A 23,586-nucleotide genomic window follows, 5' to 3' on the forward strand; every position below is an offset into this window, starting at 1 on the left:
TGTAGCAGAAGAATAAAGAAAGGCAGATGGACACAAAGCCACATTTAACACAGTTGGTGACTGCCTCCTACACTACTAAACCTAATGGCCATGTCGCTTCCGCGGTGCTCACCTAGAGGCAGGTCTAGCTCAGAATTAGAATATCAGATCAGGAGTGCATAAATGTGCCTTAATTCACAATCTAATTAAAGACGGTCAGGAAAGAGAAAGAATAACCCAAAGACTCATTTCAAAACCATCAAAGGTCAATAGAATAATCTCATAGATAATTTGGAGATAACAACACCTTGGCCTCTAAAAATTACATGATGCAACAAAGGTTTTGGTGCCTCATCCATATATAACCTTTAAACATATTTTCCCTGTTGCTCTATGTAATTCTAAGAAAAAGCCCTCACCAAACCCTAACCAAACCTGCTCCCAAAGAAGATAATACTTTATTTTTATTATTTTTTTGAAGATTTTATTTATTTATTAGAGGCAGAGAAAGCACGAGCGGGGATAGGGGCAGAGGGAGAGAGAGTGAATTTCAAGCAGATTCCCCACTGAAGGCGGAGCCTGATGCAGGGCCCCATCCCAGGACCCCAGGATCATGACCTGAGCCCAAGGCAGACGCGTAACTGACTGCTCCACCCAGACATCCCAATGATACTTTATTTTTAGATGTAAACATTATAAGACAATGACATCTGGTTCTAAATTCTCACCCACATTTCTGGCCAAATTGCAAACGCATAAAATTAAATTAAAACATCCATGTATGAGGGTCATCTGGCCAAGATGTTTTAAATGATGTGCACATAAGATTAATAATAGTTAATAATCTATTGTAGTAATTAACTATAATGGTTACCAAGGTGTTGGACAATTTCCATTGGTAAAATTTCAGCAGATTTCTCAAAATCATGGTCTTCGTCATGCTCTAAACTACCATTCTCTTTCTTGAAGGGGATACTCAAACTACATAGAAATAGCCATAATTTCCAGTACATAAGATCCATGAAATTATGTTATAAGGGAATTTATCAATAAGGTATTTTTTTGTGAGCTTATCCTGAAAATCACTTAGAAGGGCTAGCTGCTCTGGGAGGGTTAGCAAGAGTTTGTCTAGCACTGTCAATATTGACATTGTTCTGGCTTGACATCCTACGTATTAGCTGGGAGATGCAGCATCTTTATAAGAAGAGTTTTAAAACTAAGAATTAGTTTTAAGTGACCCACTAAAGAACTGAGTAAGGGCCCTTCGAGAGATTCTTAAAATATATAATTCTGTTTTTTTAGGAAACTAGTTTATCTCAATAATCAGGAAAAACTCTGAAAGTCCCTGAGACAACTGTTCAGGAATAAGTGTATACTGATAGATGTAACTCAGAAGGGACTGCAGAGAATAGCATAAAATAAAGAGCAGATCATCTTGTTTTACCAGTCTATGGCTAGAACTTCGTATGTTTTGGTTTTGTTAGGTAAAATCCTACAATTTGAGAACATCTTTAGCAAAAGGTTGTCAGAACAATCTCTAGCTGAACCGGGAGAAAACAACAAAAACTCTGTCAAAAATCAACAATTTATTTTCATACATTATAATTTCAATGTGCACAAATGCCTAAGGAGAAATCAGGGTCTACAAAATGAAAAGATTCTGCAATATTCATGACTTACTAAGTGAACATTTGAGCCATTCTTTGAAAACTTTTAATTGCCTTTAAGAGAATCATACTGTTTGATATGGATGCGTTTCAATACAGTGAGAATGTTTATACTTTTATACTTTGGCAGACACTCTGAGATGTGAGGTATCTATGCAGATTTTTATATACCCTCAGCCTCATAGGCCAAGTACACTTTATACAGATTAAAAAAAAAAAGGAAAAAAAAAAAATCAACCTGCCTCAGGTATGTATTTAAATGTTTTCATCCTGATTCTAGGACATAAGATATTTGTGGAGTAACAACTTTGGATCCATCTGTTTCTTGAATATATCCAAGAATCCATCAAAAGGGATTAGCTACCTTCCTATTAGCTCTGACTTACAGAAGTAGTCATAAGCAGTCTTCCCCTTTACTGCAATACCAAAATACTTGCTCTGCCAAAGCAAGAGTTTTAGCTCTCTCGAATAGTAAATGTTCAAAGGAGAATACACTAAAATTAAAATTTGCTTGTAAGTGACATAAAATTCTATGGACCTATATAGCATGTAGCAATCTGAAATAGGCAACTCCTTTTAAATCAAAATATTATGCTTATTTTGGGGAAAAAGGCCATAGCTATCCAATAACCAAATAAAAATGTAGGTTATGTCACTTTAAAAAGTGGTTTAATGTAAAAATCTATTTTTTAAATGCCATTTTTAAATTGAAAACAGCCATTTAGCTACCTTAAACACCCAAACCAATTAAACTCAGACTGTGCTCTGAGGATCTGGCTCAAAGTAAAGTATAGAGATGGAGAGTGTTTAGACACGTTTGTAATAGTTTAAAAAAGTAATGCTATGACTATTTAACCTAATTATTTAAAAACAAAGTTCATATCTTTTTAAATTCCATTTTCCCACTGATTGTCATTGTATTCTACAAAAACCAACAGTTGCAATGGATACGAAATTTACCCCCCCACACAAAAAAATGAATAAACTCTATTCCTTTAGCACAGTTAGTGTGAAAAGCACTGCGTTAGACAAGTACTCTGGCCGGAATCCCCTGGTGTTAGCAAATTAATTAGTGCTAGAAGTATTACAAGAGAAATCCTGAACAAATCAGGCAATCAGCAATACTTCCAAAATGAAATGAGCAAGGGAGTACTGTATGCAGGATAGTGGGGCCCCTTTTTAAGGTAAACTTACTGAGTACCCAGTACTTAGGTATTGTGAAGAAGCATTTTATGATCATCTTCTTCTTTGAAAAGCAGAAGTCACAGCTATTCACCTAAATCTACTCACTTTATGAATAGGAAAAATTATATAGGGATGCTTTCAGTTACATATAAACATTTCTGCATTAATACTTTATAATTGGGGCATTAGTTAGAAATATTACCATTCCATATAGAGATGTATAAAAAAAATGCTGAGTAGGATTTTAGAAAACCACCTAATTTATACAGGCAGGGAAATGCCTAATTTCAGGAGACCTAAGATTTCATAAAGTATAAATCTTAACTTGGAAGTAACTTAATCCTTTATATTTCAAAAAAATTGTCTTATAATTTTCCACACATTTATTGACAATAATCCTTATAAATTGGCTTAAAACCATAACATAGAGAATTCTTTTCTTTGCAGAGGGTGAAAAGTTCAGCTAACATAGTAAGGAGTTGTTAATGAGCTATTGCAGTTTACTTTCCTTACAAGATGGATCAGACCCAATGTTGCAAAGCACAGTTTGCCTGGAGGCAAGAAGATGATAGGTCATTTATCTATTTCACAGAATTTCCAAAGTGTGTGAACATCTGAAGTGGGAAAGGAATGAGTATACTATTTTCTAGTTTTTTGGTGTTTTTATGATTGTCTAAGGATTGTCTAGGATTCTAAGTTGGTTCCCATATATCCTCTACTCTCCTACAGCTGGGGTCAGACATGTGATTATTAACGGACATCGCTCCCATGGTGAGGCTGTTATGTGGCAAAGGTGAACAGATTCTGTAGATGTAAGTAAGATCTCAAACCACTTGATTCTGAGTTAATCAAAAGAGATTATCTTGGGCGTTCTATTTATTGTTTTTTAAGATTTTCTATTTATTTATTTGAGAAAAAGAGAGAGAATGAGTAGGGAGGAGGGGCAAAGGGAGAGAGAGACACACACAGACTCTGCTGAGCAGGGAGCCTGACGCAGGGCTCGATCCCAGGACCCTGGGATCATGACTTGAACCAAAGGCAGACACTTCACCAACTGAGCCACCTGGGCGCCCCATGGGCATTCTATTTAATCAGTCGAAAGTTCTTAAGCAAGACTGGGCCCCCTTCTGAACAGAGATTTTCTTACTGGCCTTGAAGAAGTGAACCCCTCTGTGAGAGGAAAAGAAGTGAGTAGCCTCGGGGCGCCCGGGTGGCTCAGTCGTTAAGTGCCTGCCTTAGGCTCAGGTCATGATCCCAGGGTCGTGGGATCCAGCCCCGCATGGAGCCCTGCATCGGGCTCCCTGCTCAGCAGGAAGCCTGCTTCTCCCTCTCCCACTCTCCCTGCTCGTGTTCCCTCTCTCACTTTGTCTCTGTCAAATAAATAAATAAAATCTTAAAAAAAAAAAAAAAGAAATGAGTAGCCTCTAGGAGCTGAGAACAAATGGAAGGAGGGAGGAGGTATTCCTACAACCACAAAGATGTGTGAATAACCACATAAGCTTAAAAGAGGAAAAGAGAGTAACCCAAGAACGGAGAGCAGGCAAGTCAACACCCACTGCTGCCTTGTGAGGCCCCGAGCAAAAGATCCAGCTAAGCCATGGCTAGACTCCTCATCTCAGGAAACAAACTGAGGGCTGCTGGAGTGGTGGGGGGGTGGGAGGGAGGGGTGGCTGGGTGATAGACGCTGGGGAGGGTATGTGCTATGGTGAGCACTGTGAATTGTGTAAGACTGTTGAATCACAGACCTGTACCTCTGAAACAATACATTGTATGTTAAAAAAAAAAAGAAGAAGAAGAAGATAGCAGGAAGGGGAAAATGAAGGGGGGGGGAATTGGAGAGGGAGACGAACCATGAGAGACTATGAACTCTGAAACAAACTGAGGGTTCTAGAGGGGAGGAGGTGGCAGGATGGGTTAGCGTGGTGATGGGTATTAAAGAGGGCACGTATTGAATGGAGCACTGGGTGTTATACGCAAACAATGAATCGTGGAACACTACATCAAAAACTAATGATGTAATGTATGGTGATTAACATAACATAATAATAAAAAAATTTAAAAATTTAAAAAAAAGAAAATGGTGAGAAAATACACACTGTTTGAAACCACTAAGTTTGTGGTAGTATATTGCACAGTATTAAAAATACCAACCAAAATAAATAAATGAATCTAGACTAGTAAATTCTACACAAGGGATTCATGTTATCTATCCATCTTCATGTAAAATGCCTTTTTGAAGATTCTGTCTGGTTTGCTTTCATTTAAATTGGTGGTGAGTATTCAATCTCTTATATAATTCGATTCAAATCTTCCTGGCATACCTGTTGAGAATTTAACAGGTTTCCTGACTTCTCTCATTTAGTCATACAACCATAGTAGGAGGAAAGCTAGTCAACTGGGCACAGGGAAACCACACACACACCTCTGAACTTTAAGATGCATGATGAGCTTGAATATAAACTGAATATAAAAACAGTATAATATAATTGATTTATACTGGGTTTTGGGGGTTTTTTGTTTATTATTATTATTATTTGTCAGAGAGAGAGAGCAAAACAGGGGAGTGGCAGGCAGAGGGAGAAGCAGACTCCCTGCCAAGCAAGAAGCTGGATGCGGAACTCGATCCCAAAACCCAGGGATCATGACCTGAGCCGAAGGCAGTCACTCAACCAACTGAGCCACCCAGGCATCCCAATTTATACTGTTTTTTAAAAACACTTCATAATGGGAGCACCAGGGTGGCTCAGTCGGTTAGGTGGCCAACTTGGTTTCGGGTGGGGTCATGGTCTCAGCCCCATGCAAGCGCATTCTCTCTCTCTCTCGCTCTCTAAAATAAATGAATGAATCTTAAAAAAAAAAAAATTCATAAAATTAATTTATCCCTCAAGGTAAAATATATTTATCACTAGTCTTAAAAGGGGGAGAGGGGCACCATTCTATGTTATACATAGAATCACAATTATTGCTGATAAGGTTTTAGAGTTACCAGCTGCAGATAGTTTGCAACAATTACTAGAAATATATTATCAAGAGAGAACATCTATAGGACCTCTTTCACAGAACAAAATCATCAGGTGACAATGCACCGCTAACATTATTTTTCTGTGCACAAGAATGCTACATCACTAACTTCATTACATATTTCTTAATAGGTCCTTCAATCAAATATAGGAAGAAGCCTGGAACTATACTATGCGTTAGTGCAATTTTGGGGTAGCACAGAGTATTAAAAAGCACAGAAAACATTAAACTTCACCATTTTTGCTTTCAGAAAGATCAGGAGAGAAAACTGAAATACAGGGGTGGGAGGTGGGATCTTTGTTCCAAAGCATATCCACAGGCACTGGAGTACCTGGGTACCAAGAAAGCTCTAGTTTATGTTCAACAGACACACTCTAATACCAAGTTGTTAGGAAACAGTCAGGTGCTAAGCAATTAGGTGTTAGAAGGTGCTAGAGCCAGAAATTCTTCCTCAGACCCATATCATTAGTGGTGGACACAAACAAGAACCCCAATCACCTGACTACACGAAATTCTCCTGCTTCTAATCAAATTATATCCACGTGGTGCTTTCTTTGTGCCCTTGCTCTACATGAATTAACACTCTTCATTCTCCAAACCTTAGGAGGTCTGACCAACGGTTCAAGTTACCCAGTCAGTAATTGGAGAGCTGAGCTTTGAATCCACACTTTAAATCAACCAGGCAAGTTCCATGAAAGAATTAAGCCCTAATGTTCCAAAGCATCCATTCTTTAAGAATTACCTTCTCTATGCTTCAAGAATGGTACTAGTTATGAACCATTTCTGAGTCAACTGAAAAAGAGTCTCTCAAATCATTATCTGGGGGTTCTGCAGTTCAGATGAAGAAGCCTGGTTAGAAAGGCTGCAACCACACCAAGTGCTGTAGATGAGCACTTTTTAGAACCATAAGTACTTGGTAGTCAAGTACAAGAATGATACTCAGCATGAATCCAACATCCAAATCCATTTAAAATACAAGAGACCTGCATGTCTTGGGAGGAACCTGTTTTAATTTGGTAAACTGGGCGTGGTCCTGACCGGCAGCTGAGGCAGCTTGTCATCTCTCCCAAGAGATCTACTACCCAACGTCAGACAACAACCACGACTCAAACCATGAGGAACCTTAAGCCCAACCTCAGGACACTGAACAAGGTCTGGTGTGTTTTATTTTTGACTTAGTCCTCCCATTCCCATGTTCATTCCAGGGAAAACTTTCTCCCAATGCTCTGTTCTGTTTAACATGCACAGAATAAGAGATTATTTAGAAAAGCCAAGTAATCCCTAATAATGTCCACTGACAGCCCTAAGAGTGGATTAAAACTAGGAGAAAAACCTCCAGTTATCCTGGTTTCAAAGTAAATAGGATGAAAGAAACTAACAGTTTCCACCCTTTGCTCAATACATTCAGTGGAATATACACATACCAGGACTTGACAGCCTCTCATTTAAGTCTCAGAATTTCCCCTAAGTATGGAGTATGATTCCTCTTTTACAGAGCATGAAACTCAGGGAAGTTAACTTCCCACGTTCACACAGACTGTATCAGAGGCAGGGTTTAACCTTCACATTACCTGACTCAAAACTCTGATTCTTTCGACCACACCAGAATGCCTTCCTTGAGTCCTTGGGACTTGCAGAAGACAGACTAGTCTGGTTCTGGCTTTGCTTAAATGTCTTTCAACAGGCTTCCTAGCAACTTTCCAAGGCAAGTGGGGGGCAATATGGAAGCACTGTGGGGTTTGGAAGATGTGAAAGAGTGAGGTACACAGGACTCAAAGCGAACAAAAGATTAAAATTGTAATTAGCAAGCATACATCCTATCCCAACTGTTTTGATGTTTCAATTACTCCTAATGAAATTTGCAATCCTTCATTTGTACGATAGCACTTCTGGGTACTAGAAAGCATTTTCAGATTTTATAATGTCTTCTAAACATATACTCTACATACATGTAACACATCTGAATCTATATGCGTACTTTACTAATGTTTTATTATTTTCATTTCATGTAAATCATGTTTATATTATATACAATATCTACATGCGTTAACATGTTTATGTTTACATGTAATGTCTAATATATGTAATACATATTATCCTAATATATTGTTATATTATATATAATAAATATAAGCATCCTATATGTTTATATACAACCATATTTATATGCAGCATATAAATATGATCCCCTGTAATTAGGGTAGGGATGTAGAGGAAACAAAACAAAAAAAAGAAGAAAACCAGATTCTGAGCAGCCTGTTGATTTTGAGTTTTAGATCCCCGCGCATATTATAAAAACAGAATTCCAGGGGCCAATCTGCTTCGCTTGTAGAAAAACCCAGAAAGGGTGGGACCAAATCCAAGGCTTGCAACCCTCCAACCACCCCTCTGTCACGGTCATTTACACCCAGGGACTCAGCTGGCTTTTAGACACCACACAGACAGGTTGTGTCACATCTGATAATTTAAGGAGATGAATGACCTCATCTAATTATCATACATGGTTTGCTCTGTGATGAGCTACCATTCCCCTATGTTTATTACCGTAGAGTATTAATATAAATTTTAAACAATTACTCACCAGCAGACCTTAACACCATGTATCAATCCATCCCCTGGGAAAACTGAACTACCCATGCACAATAAAATTTTACCTCATGAAAATTAATTCTGATTTCTACATTTATATCGACAGGAAAATCAGGTGTTTGCAGAGACAACCAAGCATTCTGCATGTCTAATTTAGAGCAATCTGCCCACCCTCCATTGTGCCCATCCTCCTGAGGTTTCACATGGCCCATTTGTTTGTCTCTCCTAACATTTCTGCAGATGCAAATTTAAGTCAATTCTAATATAATGTCTAGGCAATGAAGGGTTTGGTATTTTTAAAGTGACAAACATCGTAAGAATTTTGCACATTCCTTTCTGTGGCAAATGTCAAGATGACTGCCATAAAAAGGCCAGTCCCTGGCACTGGAAAACAAGCTGCTTCAATGGTATCACCAAGTTGGACTCCTGAGTCATGTTATTAATGCACAGTTTCATTTCCTCCAGGAATCGATTAGATATATGTGCAGTAGTAATTTTATTTAGGTGTTTATTTCTACCAACAAAAGATGAAAGTTTGTAGCAGGCTGACCTCCATTTATACTGTAAAGTGAAGGGGTAGGGTTAAGTGAGTGTAACTCATCATCAGTTGGATGAGTCAAATGAAAATTGGCCTTTTTCAGTAGGCTCTTGGCAGATTTTTACCGACTTCTGTGTTGGTTGCTAAAAACACACTGGCCTTGATTTTACTCCTCTGTGCTCGCCCAATTTGTAGGGTTGTCTGAAATCATTTCTATAAATATCATGCACACCCTGCTTTATTAACTTTACAATAGTCTGTCTTGAAGCTGAAAATCACATCTGTGTTTGAAAATGAGAGGTTATCAGCAAAGGGATGGCTTTTAAAAATAGATTCAAACTCCTGTGGCACAGTTCTCAGACAACAGGTGTTGGCTGAAATGTCAAGATAAAACACATCAAATCCTTTGTGGTTCTGCTGTCTTCGTGGTCCCTTTTAGGACACGGGTTGTGTCCTTAATCCAGAGACAGAACACTTTACTCACTCTAGTCCTTTCATTTCCGCTTCAGGATTAAAGGCTACCCAAGTTTTAGGAAGGGACATTTCTCAGGCCTGCTAAACGTTTCTTTGCCCATTCATTTCAGGCTTTTCTAATGGCCCGAGTGATATATTGGCACAAGAATCTAGCTCGCTAAACTTTAGTCATCAATTCATGATTTCTAGAAGGCAGAAAAATCACAAGTGGTACAAATAATAAAGGCTGCCCGTTAAACAGTCCTTTGAAGTTCCCCATGTATCCCCTCCTTTGATCCTCATAATATAACACTGTGATTCAGGATTAAGTTAACATTATCCTTGTTCTGCAGATGGAGAAACTGAAACCGAGAGCTGGTTTTGCTCTGCTTTACGACGACGCCCCTTTCCACTCAACCTCCCTGCTGGGATATGCAGCCGTCCGCAACTGGACCAGGTAAGAGGGTGGATGCTAACACACCAAGCTCCTGCCATAATTGAGCAGCAAAGTATAGCAGGTAAGTGTCGGGTTCTGAATCAAGCTGCTTGGGATCAAATGTTTAGCTCTTAAGAAAATTCCGAAAGTTCTTCAAATTCTAAAGTTAACTTCCCTCATCTATGAAACAGGGAAAATGATAATACTTCTCTTAGGGTACTGGCTTGAAGGTTGGATGGCTTAAAAAACACGCAGTGTTAATTCACAGTGCTTGGCGTACACCAGGCGCTCAAAGTGATCAGAAAGCAATATTATAATCATTGGAAGATGGTTGTTAGTCATTATGAGTGTCCAGACATGCTGCAGGAAGAGACATCAAAATAAACTCAAGTACACTGTAAACACCTACAGGAGAGAAAAAAGGAACAAAGTCACAAAAGGAACTAAATAGCCCACTCTTCCATCTGACTCTTCTCTTGTTACAAACCACAAGAGTGGTTTTTCCACACTGAGCTGGGACCAATGAGATCAAGACTGATTCTTAGATCCACTGGCATTTGCAATCCAAGTCACTTATTCAGTCATCCTGGATACTCAGGGAACCGCTGTGGTGGCAGTTGCCAGTAATTTCCAGATCTTCAGGAGACCTGAGATGCCTTTGTAAGGGGCGACCAGGGAGAGGCTTTGCAGGAATATTCTATCTGTCAGGGGTCTGTGATCTTATAAAATTTACTGTTTTGTTTTCTTGACAAGGATCTGTTGCAATTCACATTTCTGCCCTGTGCTAAAGACCGGATATGGGGTGGGGTGTGAGCAACTACAGGGTGGGCCAGTAAACTACTCCCATCTGCCAAATAACAAATAAATTATGCTAGATTGGCAAAAGAAAGAACTATTTACTCTTTTTTTTTCTTTTTCACTGCTATGTCTGCAACATCTTCCCACCATAAACACATGCAATATTAAAACCTGCAAAACTACACACACCTCCACGGAAATCTCTCAGAAAAGGCGGGGGAGTGGCGCCTGGGTGGCTCAGTCATTAAGCGTCTGCCTTTGGCTCAGGTCATGATCCCAGGGTCCTGAGTTCGAGCCCCGAATCGGGCTCCCTGCTCGGCAGGGAGCCTGCTTCTCCCTCGGCCTACTGCTTCCCCTACTTGTGCTCGCTCGCTCTCTCTCTCGCTCTCTCTCTCTGTCAAATAAATAAAATGCTTTAAAATTTTCTTTTATAAAGCATAAAAGAAAAAGACAAAAGGGAATCAAATGTTGCTCCATCCAAAGGGAATACAGTGGTGAACTGGAGTTTTGTTACCATCAAATAAAGAAAGACTCTAGTTGGTGCATCTCAAAATTTGAACATTGCTAATGTGTATGTATTACATTTCTGAATCACGTCATTCCTTCTCAAGAATGGAATCTGTAATTTGGAGCATTCCTCTAAAAACGTCTCCAGCAAATTAAAAGTGTGTCTATCTTACATTCCAACCATCTGCTTTAATTCTCAAGGCTGTTTCATGTTTCAGAAGTTACTTTGTAAGACACTGTTCTTCCTCTTGATCCCTGCCTCACCTGCCTCTGTCAGAACATTCTCCCATCAATCATGGCCTCTCTCATCTCTTTCATCTCTGCCATTTGGCCTTCTCCCTCTGATAAGCCCAAATCTCCCGTCTGGTAACACTTACCTAGTTGTCTCTACAACCTTCCCTACCCTCCAGGAGCCTTCTTCTAAGAACTGCCTCTTGCTCTACTCATGGTAATAGCAACTGGCCTGTTGCAATGTAGGACCTTCCAGTGAGATGGTACCAACGTGTGCAGAGTGACCCAAGCTCAGGCAACCAGAGTCCTTTTTCCAAACCCCATCTCCCGGTCACAACTGAATGGGCTAGAGATGGTCATCTGGCCTACATTCAGAATGTCAACATACCTTGTTTAGGAGGCTACGTTTCAGACTAGGATTCTAGTCTCAAACTGGTTCAAAACTTCAGTGGAGAAACTGTAAGCCCTCACAGCCATTCAATAAACACTGGGAAGCAGAGAAAGCCAATTTGCAGGGACAAAGAATGAAGACTTAGACAAAGAAAACCAGACACTGGAATGAGAGATGATACTGATGGCAGTCCCACCCCCTTTTGCCCTTGTTGGCACATCCTTGACCTTAAACTCCCATCAAGGATCATCCAGCCACTACCACTGAAAAATATTTCCCCTTTTGGTTTAAGATAGTCCTATGGGTTTCTACTATGTACAATTCCAAATTGCCTGACATAACTCTTAATTCTGTAAACAAAAGAATGCCAAATCCCTTAAACTCCCTTTTCTGAACTCTATCTCTCCCCACATTGCCAAATTCCTTGAAAGAACAACCTGCAGCTTGCTGTTTCATTGCCACCCGCTACCAACTTCTCAAGGCACTGAAACCATGCCTCTTTCTGCAACACTCTACTGGAACCATTATATTATTCAAATCCCCTTCAGATACCTATTTCTAATGGCCTAATAGTTATCTACAGAGACCCTGCAAACTCAAGATGTCCAACAGTGAAACTATTACTTTCATCCCCATCATTCCTACTGTGTTCTCTAGTCTACCAAGTTCAATATAGCATGGTTACCTGATAGAGCTCTTAGAATCATCTCTGACTCTGATCTCTTCCTACTTCCCCAAATCCCATAACCAACAGCACCTGAAATTTTACTTCTGCCTTATGTTTCCCATCTGCTCTGCTCTCCCCTTGCCACTATTCTTTTTTGGACCTTGGGCATCTCTCACTCTGAGAACGATGCAATGGTTTACTAACTGCTCTCCCTGTCTCCACTTCAATTACTGGTGCTCTTGAATCTATCATCTACATACTGTGATTCAACATGTACTACTTTTCCTTTTTAATTTTAAAAAACCCTAGGATGAAGGCCAACGTTGTTTGAATACGCAGAGCTGGGCTACCACAAACGTCCACGTTGTTGTGAACACTGCCCATCCCCCACTTCAGGTCTTATGAAATTACAGCCTAGGTGCAAACATTTTACAACCTAGACTCAAATCAATGGCCCAGTCCCAGCAACATCTCTCCCCACCCGGAAGCCCTGTGCCTACTACAAAATAGACAGTGTTTCTTCAACATGCTATGTGCTTTTCCTTAGTCATGCTCTGACAGATCCGGCTGCTTAATAGTAGGTTGGGAGATGTAAATGTCTTCCTTGGGGACTCTCTTCCTCACTTTGGATACGCTGCATATAGTTCAGTGCACTACATAATTTACACTGAATAACAATACCTGCATTAATCGTTAAATTACATTTGATGTTAAAAATATTTGAAGCAGGAGATATTAAAAAAAAGACAGCATAAATTAAAACTTAAGATGTACTATGTACTCAGAGGTCTTAAGTCTTAAATGTACTACCTAGAATCCTACCTATCTGCAAGTTATTTCATTCCCTGTCATCTAATTGAAGAAATTTACTTATAGAATTTCTTTTTTTGTACCTCTGAAACAAATAATGCAATATATGTTAAGGAAAAAAAAAAAAAGAATAAGATAGCAGGAGGGGAAGAATGAAAGGGGGGGAATTGGAGGGGAAGACAAACCATGAGAGATGATGGACTCTGAGAAACAAACTGAGGGTTCTAGAGGGGAGGAGGGTGGGGGGATGGGTGAGCCTGGTGATGGGTATTAAAGAGGGCACGCTCTGCATGGAGCACTGGGTGTTATGCACAAACAAGGAATCATGGAACACTCCATCAAAAACTAATGATGTGATGTATGGTGATTAACATAACAATAAAAATTTTAAAAAAATAAAAAGAATTTCTTTTTTATGATCATCACTTAAGCTTTTAATAAAGTGTTATACTAATATCTCCTATCCAATTAACCATTATCCCAAGGTTTTCTTTAAAAAAATGTTTAATTGCTTCTATTTTTTGAGATCTTGACAACTGTATTGTCTTTGATTTCTAAGGTGAATGTCCATATTATAAATATATTTAGGTCTCTATAAATGAATATGATGTTCAGGAAACATAATTTCCAGAATAGCCACGCTCACTTGGGAAGTGGGGGAAAAAAGAAAATTAAAAAATGACCAGTAACCCCTTTAGCATCCTTAATGTAAATTCACACCACGTAAATCGGAAGGCTCCTTTGTCTGCCTCACGTACCATGCATCATTTCTCATGGCATTTTCACCACAACACCTCTTGATCACTTTTCTAAAACAGATTTCCTCAGTGTGCCTAAGCCCATTTATTTTACTGAGCCGTTTTTCCTTTAACCCTCAAAATAAGACATCATTAATGTCTAACCATCTCTTTCTACAGCCTGACAGTAGGCACCTTAGACAGAGAACAATTTTATTAGCTCTTTCTCCTCCTTCCCCTAATTATCCCCCACAGTAGGTGGGAAAATGTCAAAAGAAACAATTGTCTAGACTGTTTGACAATTTTGGTAGAAGTGTTGATCATGTATTACAGATTTATCTGCGCGTTAAAATCCCTCAACAATTTCCCTATAGAGAGAAATGTCCAAGGGTAAGAGAAAGTCCCCTGAAACAGTCAAAGAAGATTCAAGTGAGAAGGTCCTGAGGTCTGGTCACAGGTCACATGGGAGAAAACAAAGCAAAAACTCCCCTATCTGATTTGATGTTATATGCAAATAATAATAAATCATGATTAACAGTAAATGGGTAGGCGTATGAAAGAGAGACAGAGAAGTAGCAATTAGTTGTCTGAATAAAATACAGGACTTATTTTTCCAGTTTGCCCAAAGACAACTATAATAAATTTTTAATGACTCAGGAAAAAGAATTTTGAAATTGACAGTAAGATTATCCCCAAATCTGAAGCCTTTAAAATGGGCAACACCATTATTATCCATTGCCATCATTTCTCCTTTAAGCTGTTCTTCAATTTATGATACAGAACTTAAAATGTATCCTAATTTTTTTAATCCAGCAGAAGCATATGGTTAAAAAAAAATCAGAAGAAGCAAATGCTAAAATAACATTTAGCCAGAAATATCCCGCATTCATATTCAAAGAGAACTTTAAATATTGCTTCATATGTAACAACCTGATCCTGCACTATTGAAATTAACTGTAAAAGTGTGCCAGTTCGTTGTGGCCACAATGTCAATCTTTTCCTTGTTTATTATCTCGTTAAAATCTGTAAAAATGGCAATTTTGAAGGAGCAATAATACTGAATCACTACAAATTTCCCATAAGGGAAACCTAACAGTTTATATTTTACAAATAAAATTTTTAAAACTGTTCACATTTATCCTTTAGCATGTCACACCAAATACGTTTCATTCTTACAAATTTCTACGTATCCCATATCTAAATGTCTGAAATAAAAACTGCTTAGTATGCAAAGGCCTTTTAATAGGTGCCCAACATTTCAAATGCAGCAGTTTCTTTCCCGTACTTATTTTGCTAAAAAGATGGCAAAATCATACTTTATTCATTACTCATCAATTATGTTAATAACTCACCTCTATTAGGACCTGAGCATTGCAAGCTGCTTTTGTATACAATGTCTCCTTTGATTCTCTTGACAAATTATTCTGAAATGCTAGTGTTATAAAAATATTTTGAAAGAGATTCAACCACTAAAAATAGTTGCGGATTGGCAGGAATCTCTTGAGCATCCATGACTGTTAATAAATTTACCTCACTGAGGTTTTTCTACCCTAGCAAACCACTTGAAGAAGGTTAAGAAATACATGTGCATGCATGCACCATATATATATATATATATATATATATATCATATATACATACACAATATATGTATATATTACATATAATACATATATACACATAAAATATTACCTAATAAATAAAATACTATAATATAAAGTAGACAAATTGTCTAATTATGCAATGTTGATATTTTAGGCCCTGATGGAAAAGGAAATACATTATTTTTCACAAAGTACTACCATTTTTATTTCAATTAACACTGAAGTCAATTGCTTTTTTCTTTCAAATCTGTAAACAATATGACACAACCAGTTTCATGATTTGGGGCATACACACACACACACACACACACACACACACACACACACACACACACACACTAAATCAAGCCTAAGTTACATGGTTGCCCGTCTTGATACAGTTTGAAGTTTACTGGAAAGCAATCCTATGAAAGGCTTGGGGACGTTTGTGGTACTAGACATAAACAGCCCATGAGAAGAAAAAGTGGCCGACATTGTGTGACACAGGGTCTGATGCACACTCTAAGCCTTAAGTAAATGAGGACTGAATGTGATAGAACAGACCTCACTCCCCATGGTGAGCAGCTTACAGGCTTTTCTGAAATCCTACAAGGATACTATTACAAATGATGGAAGGCTGACACTTCAGTAATAACAAAATGTTACTTTTTTAGAAACACTGAAACAAATTCTGATTTTTTTTTCAAACTCCTATCTAAGTATGTTTATGTTGGAACTGATTATGTCTATCCATGTAAGGGACTGAAGGAAATCAACAGATCAGATGATTTCCCTAAAATACACTTTATTTTAACCATTTAAGTCTCCAGTTTAAGGTTATAAACAGTTCGAAGACACTCATTAGAATCCAAGATGTGAACTGAGAACAGATTACTTTCCTGGAAATCCCTATCTGTATTAAGAAACAGGGAAAAGAACAGAAATTTCTGTGTATGTGTTTTATATAATGATACTGCAGAAAACACATCAATTAAATAATACTTTGTTATGGGTACAATTTTTAAGTCATTTTAAAAATTCCTAAATGCACTGTTATTTCTTATGTATACTTATAAATCTAAACAGTAAATGTGAATACGTAATTTGCATGTTATTTTTATTTTTGCAAAACCTTACCATGTATAAACCCAAGAATGAAAAGTATTTTATTATGTTTTTTAACCAGTGTTGGTGAAATAATAGAAAAGTCTGCACAGCCAGGTTTCTTTGAAGAAAAAGAGTGGTAAAGTTTCTATTTTTAAAATGAACAACTTGCTACAGATTTTAATTTAATAAGTGCATATAAATGTGTGAAAGCCACACACAACAATAAAGGTACATCTTATTTCCTTTTTAAAAACCATAAGCTTAGATTCTTGTACCTTTCCAAAATGTTTTTTAGATCATATCCATTACTCTCTGCCTAATGCTCACATTCAAATGCCAATCCAGACAGCTACACATATACCCATGTATCAATATTAAGATATTTACCATCATGTTACTACTTATCTGAAAAATATACCCACTGTTGCATATTTTAAACATACACCTGTGGAATAATAAATGCTGTCTTATGGTTAAGCTTATGAGAACAAATTAAAGAGCTGAGAAAGGGATTTATTAATGGTCATTGTTTTTAGGTCTTAATTTACACTTATTATTTTACCTCATATTTTATCTTAAGACACATTTCCTTATACATGTAGTATGTGAATAGAAATTGGTAAGTCCAAATGAAAATACTTATGTCACTTCTAACACATGAAAAAGATATCCATTTCACTGTTATGACATGAACTTATTTTCTATAGCCTGTAAATACAAATTTGTCTAATAACAGAAAAAAATACTTATATCTTAAGTATTTAAACCCCAAAGTATGATTGTTTCATGAGATATATCTATTTCCTTTAGATACCTAAAGGTAGCTAATTATTATTAGATATATGTATCCTATTACACAGTCTGTATTAAAATCCTCATATACCAATGGGCTCTCAGCCAATTATTCTTGACTGATTGGTATTTTGATGTGACTGAGATAAAAGTTTAACATTAAATAGTAGTTACAACTACAGTGATTTTTTTTTTTTAAATCTAGATTTGTAAATAGATTCTAAAAGAGCAACAGATGTAAATTAACGTTACAATACTGGCTAACATACATACCATTCTGAGTTTTAAAAGAAAAGTGTTTTCATTTATGCGCTAAGAAATTATTTCTAGAACAAGCAAGAACGCTCCCTCTTTGAAAACTCTTATCTTAAACTACCAATATAATATGTGCATACTATAACATGAAAATGGTGTGATTTCCATTTATATATAAACCAATATGCATTAGGTGGTTGATACTATATGGCATATTTACAATTCACACTTTACTGAGACAATCATTTTCAAAAGTAAAGCCTAACCTAAGCAAAAGAACTGTATCAAAATTCCTTTCTTGGTGGGGGAAGGGGAACCTTGTTATTTTAGTGTTAGGTCTTAGAACAGTTTAACTATACTTAAATCCAGAAGAATACGCTATGTGAGAATATATGCTAAACCAGGAAAAATTAAAAAAGAAATTTAAAAGGATACATTTGTTTTATTATAATAAAACTTAAACCTTTAATATTATTGTAAACACTACTTAAAAAAATTAAAGCTTTGTATTAGTAATTCTAAATCAGGTCCCACTCCAGTGAGTGCACAATTAATTTTATACTGTGTTGATGGCATGCTCTTCCTCTAAAACTGATACTACTTTTTCTGGGGAAAAATAAAATTGTCAAAAAAAAAAACAAAAACAAAAAAATTTATTAATGATTTCCAGAGAAATTTATATATAGGAGTGTAACAGTTTGCCTTCAATGATACTATATAATCTTTGTACTGAGTTTTTATAAGCTTGGAATTTTTTCCAAAGACTTGAGATTTATCATGATAAACACTCAATACGAATCCTTTTCTTGCAAGAAAAGCAAATGGCGCATCTTGATAAAATTAACACTGCATTTTTTTAAATTTCATAAAGTTTATTCAGAAACCTAACAAGAAGTACAAATGTCAACTCTCATTTGTCCTCTCCTCAGAATATTTTAACTTTAGAAATAAATTACTGAAGATGCACAAGACTTATACAAATAGCATTAACGTTACCTACAGGAGACTGACTTAGCTCTACAAAGTCTTTCATTAAGCTTTTACTCTACAAAATAATTAATGTTTCATATTATTTGAAAATATCTTAAATTCCCATTGTTAAAAAATAAATTTCAAATCCTTTCAAAGGGAAGAAATTGTGGTTTCCTAATTCCTATTTTTCTTCCCTATTTATTTTCTTTCTTGTCTCCAGTGAATTTCTGATCATAAACATGAGGTTATTTTAATTTTAGGAAAGCATTTTTTGCAGAGGTCCTTCTCACAATAAGGATTTGTACATTAGTATTTTACAATGGTATGTTCAGGAATAAAAGGTCGTATTTTGTTGTATCTGTAAAAAGTCACAGTTTCCCCCAGTGGGGTGAATGATGCATTCCCTCCAAATGAAAGAAATATTGATAAATTGTCAGTTAAAAATAACACGTTAAAAATATGTCAACTGCATACACCGACTCCTTTTTGAAGAGCCACTTCTTCATTTGACACAAATGTAAGCGAGTCACTTGAATTCTCGCTTTATAGGCCAAGCTACAAAAAGAATAAAGAATTCAATCAATAAAAGTGTAATTTCCTAATAAGAGTGAATAATTTTGAAGCATCTTTAGAGTAATTCTTACTCTATATATTTCAAAATATCCGCTTGGAACATCCTACCAATTAAAGAGAGATCTACAGATGGTATTTCCCCTTTCGCTTCATAACAAAAAGGATCTGCAATCATCTTTATGGAAGATTATCTAAAAAGGAACATGACTGTAAATCAATGACAAAAAATATTCGACACTCCCCTTCTCCGGGTGAGAATGTGCATCCTTCAGATTCTTGCACTGACACCTAATGTAATAAATACTTTAAGCTGCATCTTAAATAATCCCTGCAGGGTTTCAACTGGTAAAGGTTCACTGTTAGCATCCACCAAAAACTCCAGTATTCAACACTCAGCCAACAAAGGACAGCAAATAATTCCCAACAGCAGAAATACCGGGAAGGCTACCTTGGGCTTTGTTTCTGTTATGTAAAATACATTAAAGTGACTCATCCATTTAAGATCACCTAGTCTTGGAAGCTTTAAAGTAGCTTTAAGAACCAAAATAAATGCTTTCCCAAAATGCCCGATAGGCTCTTCAGCGCATTTAAAAAATGTGTATATATTTTTATGAGCTACTGACTTTGCTTCTTTTTTTCCAGGCTGAGAGAAAAGAGAATTATTATTTTTCATTCCCTTCCCGCCGTGTGACTATAGAGTTACCTTTAAATACTCTATTTCCAGAACGGCAGCGAATTTTTTAAGTGATTTTAGAAATGTTAAAAATAAGAGAAAATTGCAGGCGACTCTGGAAACGTACATCCCTCCCTCAAAGAATAGGTTCTATTCATTCTAAGAACAGGAACAGTGTGTCTGCCCGCACTTAGATGCTTCAAATAAAGGATGAGGGGGTTGGATGGTGTGGTCCCAATACCTGCGAGCCCCTTGAGTGGACAGCACTCTAAGCTGCGTCGAGCGAGCACTCTTCCGATGAGACAGACTGTCAAGTGCGCCCAGTAATTTGGGATCTAAATGAGTTTGGGCACTACAGCAATTAGACAGCATCCCCCAGGCCAAGTGCGGGAGAAGTCCATGCCACCCTGGCAAGCATGAAATTACCTATTTGTAAAACACCCAAGCAAACACAACTTTTTTTTTTTTTTTTTCCCCCCTGGGCTGGATTTGAGGACAGCGGATATCTGGCTGGAAACTTTCTTCCCCCCCGTACAGCTAAACTCTGTAAGTCTAAGGAACCCTTTCGGAGACGGGCTGAGGCGCCCGGAGTCGTCGGCGGACGTTTCCCGGGACAGCCCGGCCCCACCGAGACGCCCGAGACGCCGGTTCGGCGCCCATTCCGGCGGCGAGCCGCGCGCACCTCCCGCTCGGCCTCTCCAGATCCCAGCCCGGATCGCTCCCCACCCCCACGGGCAGAAAAGCCCCGCTAGTCGGGAACCGTCCCCGCGCCCAGCTCCCCCGGCACCCCTCGGCCCGCACTCGCAGCCCTCCCCCGCCCGGCGACTTACGTGACGGCCGAAGGGAACGGCTCCTCCGACGAGGGGCCGATCAGCCAAGACTGGAAAAGTGTCAGAGTCAAGGCCAGCAGGCAGCCAGCAGCCATCTTCGCGATCGAAGATCAATCCCGCCTCCCTCCCGAGCCGGGGGAGGAAACGGTGCTAGAAACCGCGGGAGGAGCACACGCCGGCCGGACCGCGGACGTCTGGAGAGCTGGCGCGCCCGGGGCCGAGGCGCGGACTGGCGCGGGGGGCCGCAGGGGCGACCGCCGGCGCGGAGGAAGGGGCGGTGGCGGGCGGACCCACTAGCGCGCGTCGGCTGCTCCGCGCCGCGGCTGCCGCGCCTCCGCCGCCATCAAGGGCGACTTTGGAAACAGACCTGGGCGAGTCCGCCGGCGCTCGCGCGCTCTCGCTATCTCTGTGCCTCTCGGTTTCCTCTCTGATTTATTCCCCTGATTGCCGGGGGAGCAGGCGGAGGCGGAGGCGGGGGCGGAGGAGGGGTGACGGCGCTGGGGAGGGGGGTGGGGGGGATGCAGGAATGGGGGAATGGCAGGCGGAGAGACTTGTGGCAGGGAGAGGCTCCGTCTGGCTTCTCCGGGCAAGTCAGAGGGAGGTGGCTGGGGGTGGGCAGCGGGAGGGCTGGGCGTCAGAGCAGTCGGGCGGAGACGGGCCCCGAGCAGCCCTCCATACAAGGCAGAGAGGAACTCCCAAAGTCGGCGTCGGCTTGCTCCCGCCGCGCGGCGTGAGGCGGAGGAGCGGACCCAGCCCCGCGGGGCTCCCGGGGGGACAGCCAGCCGCCCAGCGGGCATCCACAGGCTGCAGAGCTCCGGCGGAGTATTTGACTTGCGTCTCCGGGGGTTATTTTTGCCCAGGCAGGCACCCCTTCTCCCGGGCGCAGAAGCCCCTGCCTGCCTAGGAATCGTGGAGAAGTGATTTGACCACAAATGTAGGAGGGGTTTGTATTTGCATTTGAAAACACCACTTTTGACTCTACCAGGTGGCAGTTTATTTGCCCTGGAGTGCCAGAGGCTAGAGCCTCTGGCGTGGCAGGATGACAGTCGTGCCCGCGGCCCCACGCCCAAGTAGGGCTCACCTGGCGAGGATGGAGCCTCAGGGCCCGGTCTGAGGACTGTCAGAGAAGGACCTGGCACTGTAAAATCCTTCCAGACCTGCCGTTCAGTAGGACAGAGTGGTGGAGGGACGAATTCTCCTTCCCGGGAGGACCGTGCGGCGAAGGGCTTTTTAACATCCTAGTGAGACTACTTCCAAAAGGTTCAAAACGCCCTGCTTTGGCCACTGGGCCGCCTTGCCTTGACAGGGTTGCTGCAGGCGTGAGTTCACTGTGTCAATGTGAAAGCACGAAAAGGGTAAGCAGCAGGAACAGGTGGCAATTTGCGAAATGCGCTTGAAATGTGGAGGAGGAAAGAAAGGTGAGGGGGTAAGAGCTAGGGAGCAGCCCTGCCAGACCAGTTTCACCTCCACCCCCAGGCGAAGGAGTGGTGCGGCGAGCTCAGCCCTTCTAGAAAGAGCAGAAGGGTCTTGGATTAGGCCTCTCCCTAGGGCACAGGCCTCCTTCAGGAAGGAAATGGTGTGCCAGTGGTGGAAAGGTTTCCTTGAATATCTTAAATTCTTAAACTCCCTTATAGTAACGTATTGGAGCACTTCGGGCAGGAAGTGAAAAGAATACCATTCCTGATGGAAAAAATGACCATCCTGCATATGTGTAAAGGCTGTAATTATGGGGTGACTGTAAGATGTTTAATTAGCTCTTTTTTTTGTTTCACCAGGAGCTTGTGAAAGGAAAAAAGACCCTTATTAATTCAGAATTGATTTTCCAGCTTTCTGGGGCAGCCTCCCCAAACGGAGAAGACCCATAGTACTTACTAGCAAAAATTTTAAAGTGTATGTGATTTTATGATTCTTGACCCCGTAATGTTTTCTTCTCCCTTCCTCCTTTTTTTGTGCCTTGTTTTCTTTATATTCTCTATATCTCTAGCTTGCACTTCTTTCTTCCTATTCTGAGTGGCCTCACAAAAGGCACCCCACCGTGACTTAACTTAGTTTGTTTTTTACTAAGCATAAAGAGTGTGGCCACAGGGGCTGGCAAATGAGAAATCAAGTGGGATGTAATGGGATTGAGAACTAGAGCTTGGGAAGGATATTTTATGTAACTGAAGATGGCCTTCCAGTCCAAATTTAGATAACCAAATAGTCAAGCCCATCATTTTTTGCTTCAATTTTTAATGATTCAAAGCAGATTTTCTCTCTCAGCATGGAGATTACGAATAGCAGAATTAGATGCCCATTACTGTCTATGTGATATGTTGGTATCATAATAGCCTCCCTACATAAAAATATTGTATTATATTCTGTCAATTATTTCAGTAATGACTTAAGACTTCCTACGAAGGAAGTATACCGTTTCCAATTTATATCTTTAAGAGAAAGAGCTTAAAGAGCAAAAGGAATGTAATAAACTTCTAGAGAAGGTAAGCCAGCCTTCATTATTTGTTGGCCTTTGAGCCAAATCTCAATTTCTTTGGATTCCTCTGATGAAGCACTGTGTTCTCTAATATCTGAAGTTGTTGAAGAAAGATATTGCTTCTACAATTCTTTCTGAAAGTGCTGGTTATCACCTGTAAGCCTAAATCATTCTTAACACTCTGTTGTGAGGTTTGCTATTAAATGCTTTATTATCCTAAACCTTTCTAATGAGGATATTCAAAATGTGGCTTTTATTTCTTATGTATGATAACTAAGACAGGATCATTTTCAGAACATAGCATTATGTGTCTATTGGATTA

The 23,586-nt window shown here is 39.4% G+C and overlaps 1 protein-coding gene across 7 annotated transcripts in view; it reads right to left on the reverse strand.

Moving 5' to 3' along the window:
* CACNA2D1 (calcium voltage-gated channel auxiliary subunit alpha2delta 1) overlaps positions 1-20,889 on the reverse strand; it is a 474,147-nt gene extending 453,258 nt beyond the window's left edge. For all 7 annotated transcript variants that reach the window (XM_028118805.2, XM_028118819.2, XM_028118796.2 and 4 more), the window contains exon 1: positions 20,795-20,889. In XM_028118805.2, the coding sequence (XP_027974606.2) occupies positions 20,795-20,889 (95 nt within the window). The remainder of the gene's footprint in view (positions 1-20,794) is intronic.
* Between the last annotated feature and the right edge of the window lie 2,697 nt (positions 20,890-23,586).

Source organism: Eumetopias jubatus, unplaced genomic scaffold (assembly GCF_037043125.1).
Source record: "Eumetopias jubatus isolate StellerSeaLion01/CBP00866 unplaced genomic scaffold, mEumJub1_p1.0 scaffold_14, whole genome shotgun sequence".
NCBI classification, from domain to species: domain Eukaryota; kingdom Metazoa; phylum Chordata; class Mammalia; order Carnivora; family Otariidae; genus Eumetopias; species Eumetopias jubatus.